Genomic DNA, 7,500 nt, shown 5'->3' with positions numbered 1-7,500 from the left:
ATAGCATGTAGAAAAACGCTTGGAAGTGGGTTATACAATTAACATCAAATGCGTGTTGCATGGTGCTAGGCTCTAGGAAAGAGTATTGATTGTTATTTTTTTATATAAAAAAAGTCTGCATGTAGTAATAAGTATTGTTTCACTGTCTTTGACTCTTTCTTAATCGTCGTTTAATCAAACGTGATCGTGTCGACCTAACCAACAATCAATCATACCACCCTCCGGACGCGGCACGTTATTCGTGCAGACCGCAGCGCATGATAAGCCGTTACTGGCGTACTAAGGAGAACTTATAAAACAGATGAAAAGTGATACCTCCCAAAAAGCACGAATGCATGAAAATCAACAGCAGGGACTAATTGAAATCGGACCGAAAGTATCATCTTCTAGCATGCATTAATAATAGACATACTCCAGCAGCAACAACAAAAACAACAATCGTGTGTATGTTCTGTAGTTATGCTATTCGCCCTTTGTTAGAGCTAGTGATTCGATACTAAAATTACCTACCCCTGGTCGTAAATCATTCGTTCGATACAGATCACTGCAGCGGAACTACCGCAGACGGCGCCATCGCCCGATGGTATGGAGGACATCGCATTGTGACCGGTTTCCGACACGATTCATTACGGTGATTCAGATGCTGAACTTAGAGAATTATTACTGTAAGAACTTTGTGTTAGCTACGGTCTGTTTGTACATAAATAAAGTAGTTAGAATTACTTACATATTTTGTGTTCGTTTACCAATACTCGATTTATATAGAAAAGGTCCTTTGAACAGTGAACATCGTTTGGATTGTATGTTCCCCCAACAGCTTTCGACTAGAACGTTACAGTGCAGATGCGATTTGATGTTTTGGCAGATCTAAACATTTTCTGCAGTTTGTGTGATCTCAAAAAGGAATTCTATTGAAAATAAATTGCGATTGCCAATATGATGCGGAAAGTAAAATTTCACTATATGCAAGTAATGTGCGATCACTATCGTTAGTATTTTACAAAAATCATATAAAATAGCAATTACATCATTCTATACTCTTAGCATTTCCCTTTTCACTATCAGAAGTCATGCTGTGGCTATGTTAAGTATTTATAATTTCAATAGGGCGAATTTTTAACATGACCCAGCGATTATGGAGTCATTTTTTCTTGTGGCAATCATTCATAGAATGAATTAATCTCTGTGGTATGCTTATCATCTGCTGCTGGCCGAACTGTTTGCCCGAAATATCTTATCAGATCCAGTGCGATTCGTCTGACCATTCGCAGGAACTCAATTTCATTTCAGTTCGCAATCAGTCGCACACAATGCAGGAAGACCATCTGGTAGAAATCCCTCGCTGCAATTGGGAAGAGTGGCGCGATTTGTACAAACGGGATTGGCCACGCCATGAGCTTGCCTACAATTTAGTACAAAACTACATCGATTGGTCAAAGCACGATCGCAAAATCAAGGATTTGACCATCTATAGCCTAAACGGAAGTTGGCGAGAGAATGGAACATACGTTGTTATTGTGAGTATAGGTGATACGTACAGGTGGTACAATAACTGAATAGTGGCGATGAGCAGCGAGATGCTTTTGAACCCAATTAATGGTTCCTTCCTTCATCGCTTCTAGGATCGGATCGATCTATACGTGTACACGCTGGATGAATCATTGGAGTGCCTACGGCGTGCGTTGATGATAGTGGATTGGGATTATTATCACGTGCTCGTAATGTGTCCTTATGAAACTCTTGTGTTCGATGTCTTCCATCAACTAGATGTGAAGATTTTTAATGCGCAACAAATCCATATGTACTTTCTATCGAAGGAAGATGCGAGTGTTTTGTCAGTGTCGTTGCCAATAGGCTTGAGTCTCGCCCAACTCAAACCGGAGCATGCTCGAGTCATTAATGATTTGTGGCCGCATAGGGAGACAGGGTCGGAGTTTTCGCTCGAACGTTTAATACGCTGGAACCCATCGATGGGTCTGTTCGATGCGTCCGGTCAACTGCTCGGTTGGTGTATGCTCACGCAGATGGGCGTCATCAGCATGTTGGGCGTCATCGAGAAGCGTAAAGGTTATGGAAAGTTAGTACTGACGGGATTCATAAAGAAGCTCGTCGATCTGGGCCTTAATAGCTACGCGAGTATCCTCGTTAATAACGAACCCTCAAAGGCGCTGTTCACTAGTTTAGGATTCAAAGCTTTGAACAGGGCAAATTGGATTAGAAACTGTGAGCGGAAGCTAGTTGAATGGAAATCGGGTGCCGAAATTGATTACAAGTGACATAGATGGAGTACAAGTAGCAACCACTGCCAATTCAGCGCACTTCGAGAGCCACATGGAATAAGAATAAGATGTATATATACCTTCTTATGTAAATTAGGACAGACCTTCTGGATGAATTGATAGCTCCGCTTGACGGTTGCAATGAAAGTTCATTATTAAAGCCCCGCTACCTAAATCGTGTCTTGCATCGTTGTTATATCGTTTCACTACAGCGTGGAATGTACTCTAACCCGACAACTCAAACGGACTCCTGTAATTTGTTCGTTACTCGCTTTGCTGATTTCTTCATTCCTCGGATTTTCAATGCCACCAGAATTCCGTTAGCACTCTTCAACATCTCCGCGATACCACTAATATGCTATGTACCATTCACTCCAACTGTTATAATCGCCGTTTTCCGTCTGAGGAAATCTAGCCATACGGACAGAAATACCATGCCAGAAATGTCAATGTGAAGCTATTGGGCTTGTCGATCCTTGTTTAAATCTTTACTCTCCGTTTTACTCTCCGTACTATAGTATATCCCAGTGCATGGAAGAACTCGCAAATGAATCCTATCCACAAAAAAGGAAATATTCACTATGCGGACAACTACAGAGGAGTCACTTCACCATACGCCTGGGTCAAAGTTATAGAAATATTGGTCTACGACGTCCTACTTGCCAGAACACGCCATTGAACAAACTCAACATGATTTTATATCAAAAGATCGACAGAGACACTTATGGGTTTCACCAGCAAGTGCTAAAGTTACATGCATGGTGGACCGCAGGTAGATGCTTCGTACACCGATTTCAAGGTTTCATGTGACGCTACATGACAAAGGATTTAAGGGATCCAATGTACCTCAAGGCTGATTATAGCACCCTTATGCGCTCATTGCTCGATTACGGTTTTGTGGTATGATTTCCAACACCACAGTACAGCATCAAGCATTCGCAAGTAAGATTCTAGGGCATCTATCGGAAATTCACTCGGTACTCGGAGGGCTCGCCGTGAGTTGGGTTTGCCTAACCAGAATGAGCTTTCGCCATCGAGGCAGGTAGCTGTGCAATGCTGCGTAATCTTGGGCTTGATAGGTTACTACATTGATGACCCGCCCTGCTTGCCAGCCGAATTTTGTCGCTCCCTGTTGTCACCTTTGCTATGCAGCAGCGCCGCTGCTCAAACCATCCCAACCTTTAAGCGCACAGCAGCGCACCACAACTCCACGCAAGAGAGGCCTAGAGGCTTGTTACGAACTGTGATTCCTGACCGTTTTTGATATGTATCGTGTCATATCACGATGCCTTAAGTTACATTCAAATTACGCTTGCGATGCCTGTTAGGAGTGATACATTTTTTTAACAGCAGTAATAAAATAATAAATCATTCTACTTATCAAAATCTACAATCATAAAAGTTTGTAGCTTGATAACAGTTTGTAAAGTTGTTTGCGCCTGTTAGAATCATATTCAGGTAAAGTAATTCATTCTCGATGCGACGATCTTGTGGACTGGGACTGCTCGTGGCAGGTATCGGCGTACTGTGCTCTCTGCGTATCGTGACAGAGCAGTAATGCTGGAGATCATTAAGAAGCACAAGCTACAGCTAATTTTTGACATTGCAACGGAATCGCGATATTTGCGCAAAGAAGATGCGCTTCAGTTTTCCATCGAGGTACCAGCAGGTATTTGCCTACGCACATTGTCCGGTGAGGATGCCGTCCAGGCTAACTCTCTGTGGCTCCACCGAGCCAAGGGTTCTGAGTTTCTACTGAAACTATTAGCTCTGTAGAACGCTAGCGTTGGACTATTTGATGAGACTACGAACGAGATGCTGGCATGGTGCTTCCGGCTTACGCCTGGTGCTCATGGTGCACTAGAGGTCCCGACTGAGCACCGCCGCAAAGGTTACGGAACGCTCGTGACGAAAGCGATGGCCGTAAAGCTAGCTAATATGGGTTGCAATTTTTACGGATTCATCTTCACTAATAATCCAGTTTAAATCGCTATGTTCCACAACCTTGGCTTTGAGAACATCGGTACCGTGCACTGGACTCGGAATATTGCTCGAAAGCTCGTTGAGTGCGATGGTTAGCCAAGGTGCATAAAAATAAACACGAAATAATATCAAATTTCAAGTGAAGTATCTTCTTCTAGCATGCAATAATAATTCCAGCAACACCCTGTTCCTAAATCACTGCAGCGCGCCATCAACCATCATCGCATTGTGACCGGTTTCCAACACGATCGGTTACGGTGATTCCGTAGGCCCTGTGTTAGCTACGGTCTGTTCTTATATATTTATGCACAAATTAAGTCGTTATAATCCAGTCGTCTAGAACGTTGCAGTGCAGAAGCGATTTTATGTTATTGCAAAAGGGAATATTTTCTGCATCTTGTGGGGTTTAAAACAACAGTTCAGCTGAAGCCGGATTGCAATGGCGATTGGCCAATGGCAAGACGGGTAAAAATATTTTCTCACTAGATGCAAGTCACCCGCGTCTATTGGTACTAGTTTACAAAAAAGGTAAAAAACGTAATAAAAATTACAGCAATACTTGTCGTTACTCTTATTTTTTCGTATTCCCCTAACGACATTTGCCGAACTGAATTTGCATAGGCTGTGTTCTGAATTTCTATATGAATAACCTATGCTGTGGGTCATTTTGCGTATGACCCAGCGATTTTCAATTATTTTTTTCGTGCAGCAAATGCTCATAGAATGAATTAAGCTATACGGTACATTTATCATGTGTTGCTAGCCGGACTGTTTGTTCAAAATATCTTATCAGACCAGGTGCGATTCGTCTGACCATTCGCAGTCACGCAATTTCTTTGCAGTTCGCAATCAGTCGCACACAATGCAGGAAGACCATCTGGTAGAAATCCCTCGCTGCAATTGGGAAGAGTGGCGCGATTTGTACAAACGGGATTGGCCACGCCATGAGCTTGCCTACAATTTAGTACAAAACTACATCGATTGGTCAAAGCACGATCGCAAAATCAAGGATTTGACCATCTATAGCCTAAACGGAAGTTGGCGAGAGAATGGAACATACGTTATTATTGTGAGTAGAGGTGATACGAAACTGAACAGTGGCGATGAGCAGCGAGATGCTTTTGAACTCAATTAATGGTTGCTTGCTTCATCGCTTCTAGGATCGGATCGATCTATATATGTACACGCTGGATGAATCATTGGAGTGCCTACGGCGTGCGTTGATGATAGTGGATTGGGATTATTATCACGTGCTCGTAATGTGTCCTTATGAAACTCTTGTGTTCGATGTCTTCCAGCAACTAGATGTGAAGATTTTTAATGCACGACCCAACTACATGTACTTTCTATCGAAGGAAGATGCGAGTGTTTTGTCAGTGTCATTGCCTGCAGGTTTGTGTCTCGCCCAACTCAAACCGGAGCATGCTCGAGTCATTAATGATTTGTGGCCGCACAGGGAGACGGGGTCGGAATTTCACATCGAACGTTTAATACGATGGAACCCATCGATGGGTCTGTTCGATGCGTCCGGTCAACTGCTCGGTTGGTGTATGCTCACGCAGATGGGCGTCATCGGTATGTTGGGCGTAATTGAGAAGCGTAAAGGTTATGGAAAGTTAGTACTGACGGGATTCGTAAGGAGGCTCGCCGAACTGGGCCTTAATAGCTACGCAAGCGTTCTCGTTGACAATGAGCCCTCAAAGGCGCTGTTTACTAGTCTAGGATTTACGCTTTTGAACAGGGTAAATTGGATTAGAAACTGTGAGCGGAAGCTAGTTGAATGGAAATCGGGTGCCGAAATTGATTACAAGTGACATGTATGGAGTACAAGAAGCAACCAGTGCCAATTTGGCGGACTACAAGAGTCACATTGCAATAAAGCTATTTAAAAAAAAAAAAGATTTCACTATATGCAAGTAACATGCGATTTCTATTGTTAGTATTTTACAAAACCGTATAAAATGGAATTAAAATTACAGCATTCCTTGTTGTTACTTTTAACATTCCCCAACCACCTTGATAGAATGAAATTAGCATAAGGGTAAGTTTTTTTTAGAATTTTTATAGGAATAAGCTATGCTGCGGCTATGATAAGTATTTACATTTGTGCGTATCTCATTTTGCACATGACCCAGCAAAACTCCAATGGTTTTTTTCCTGGTGGCAAACACTCATGGAATGAGTTATGATCTATGGGACACTGATAATTCGCTGCTGCCCGGACCGTTTGCTCCAAATATCTTATCAGACCCTGTTGAAATCCTCTTAGCATTTGCAGTAACACAGTCAGTAATCAGTCGTATACAATGCAGGAAGACCATCTGGTAGAAATCCCTCGTTGCAATTGGGAAGAGTGGCGCGATTTGTACAAACGGGAATGGCCCCGCCATGAGCTTGCCTACAATTTGGTACAAAACTACATCGATTGGTCAAAGCACGATCGCAAGATCAAGGATTTGACCATCTATAGCCTAAACGGAAGTTGGCGAGAGAATGGAACATACGTTGTTATTGTGAGTAGAGGTGATACATATAGGTGGTACGATAGCTGAATAATGGCGATGAGCAGCGAGATGCTTTTGAACCCGATTAATGGTTGCTTCCTTCATCGCTTCTAGGATCGGATCGATCTATACGTGTACACGCTGGATGAATCATTGGAGTGCCTACGGCGTGCGTTGATGATAGTGGATTGGGATTATTATTACGAGCTCGTAATGTGTCCTTATGAAACTCTTGTGTTCGATGTCTTCCAGCAACTAGATGTGAAGATTTTTGATGCGGCACTCAACTTCACCTATTTCCTACCGAAAGAAGATGCGAGTTTGTTGTCAGTGTCATTGCCTGCAGGTTTGTGTCTCGCCCAACTCAAACCGGAGCATGCTCGAGTCATTAATGATTTGTGGCCGCACAGGGAGACGGGGTCGGAATTTCACATCGAACGTTTAATACGCTGGAACCCATCGATGGGTCTGTTCGATGCGTCCGGTCAACTGCTCGGTTGGTGTATGCTCACGCAGATGGGCGTCATCGGTATGTTGGGCGTAATTGAGAAGCGTAAAGGTTATGGAAAGTTAGTACTGACGGGATTCGTAAGGAGGCTCGCCGAACTGGGCCTTAATAGCTACGCAAGCGTTGTCGTTGATAACGAACCCTCAAAGGCGCTGTTTACTAGTCTGGGATTCAAAGTTTTGAATAGGGTAAATTGGATTAAAAACTGTGAGCGGAAGCTAGTTGA

At 43.1% G+C, this 7,500-nt stretch overlaps 4 protein-coding genes across 9 annotated transcripts in view; all 4 read left to right on the top strand.

Moving 5' to 3' along the window:
* Positions 1–748, top strand: part of LOC125959728 (ethanolaminephosphotransferase 1) — a 6,848-nt gene extending 6,100 nt beyond the window's left edge. For 2 of the 6 annotated variants that reach the window (XR_007469760.1, XM_049692623.1), the window contains exon 7: positions 248–670. Coding sequence is in view for 2 of the 6 variants with exons in the window: in XM_049692623.1 (XP_049548580.1) it covers positions 248–283 (36 nt within the window). In the remaining 4 variants the exon portion in view is untranslated. The other 4 variants (XR_007469761.1, XR_007469762.1, XM_049692622.1 and 1 more) reach the window with 4 other exon arrangements.
* A 562-nt stretch (positions 749–1,310) lies between these two features.
* LOC125959448 (uncharacterized) lies at positions 1,311–2,276 on the top strand. The gene is made up of 2 exons (XM_049692272.1): positions 1,311–1,517; positions 1,623–2,276. Exons 1-2 carry the CDS (start codon positions 1,311–1,313, stop codon positions 2,274–2,276), a joined length of 861 nt encoding a protein of 286 aa, XP_049548229.1.
* Positions 2,277–5,075: 2,799 nt separating this feature from the next.
* LOC125959447 (uncharacterized) lies at positions 5,076–6,076 on the top strand. The gene is made up of 2 exons (XM_049692271.1): positions 5,076–5,331; positions 5,423–6,076. Exons 1-2 carry the CDS (start codon positions 5,125–5,127, stop codon positions 6,074–6,076), a joined length of 861 nt encoding a protein of 286 aa, XP_049548228.1. The 5' UTR covers positions 5,076–5,124.
* Positions 6,077–6,568: 492 nt separating this feature from the next.
* LOC125959446 (uncharacterized) overlaps positions 6,569–7,500 on the top strand; it is a 966-nt gene continuing 34 nt past the window's right edge. The window contains exons 1-2 of the mRNA XM_049692270.1: positions 6,569–6,775; positions 6,881–7,500. The exon at positions 6,881–7,500 is cut by the window's right edge and continues 34 nt beyond it. Of these exons, the coding sequence (XP_049548227.1) occupies positions 6,569–6,775; positions 6,881–7,500 (827 nt within the window). The remainder of the gene's footprint in view (positions 6,776–6,880) is intronic.

This window comes from Anopheles darlingi, chromosome 2 (genome assembly GCF_943734745.1).
Source record: "Anopheles darlingi chromosome 2, idAnoDarlMG_H_01, whole genome shotgun sequence".
Taxonomy (NCBI): domain Eukaryota; kingdom Metazoa; phylum Arthropoda; class Insecta; order Diptera; family Culicidae; genus Anopheles; species Anopheles darlingi.
This window is presented reverse-complemented; position numbering and strand designations above follow the sequence as displayed.

Excerpts from the sequence above, each read along its gene's own strand:
- LOC125959448 (XM_049692272.1), top strand. The coding sequence starts at position 1,311 with ATGCAGGAAGACCATCTGGTAGAAATCCCTCGCTGCAATTGGGAAGAG. Across the intron at positions 1,518-1,622 it reads ATGGAACATACGTTGTTATT|GATCGGATCGATCTATACGT; the intron begins GTGAGTATAGGT and ends CATCGCTTCTAG.
- LOC125959447 (XM_049692271.1), top strand. The coding sequence starts at position 5,125 with ATGCAGGAAGACCATCTGGTAGAAATCCCTCGCTGCAATTGGGAAGAG. Across the intron at positions 5,332-5,422 it reads ATGGAACATACGTTATTATT|GATCGGATCGATCTATATAT; the intron begins GTGAGTAGAGGT and ends CATCGCTTCTAG.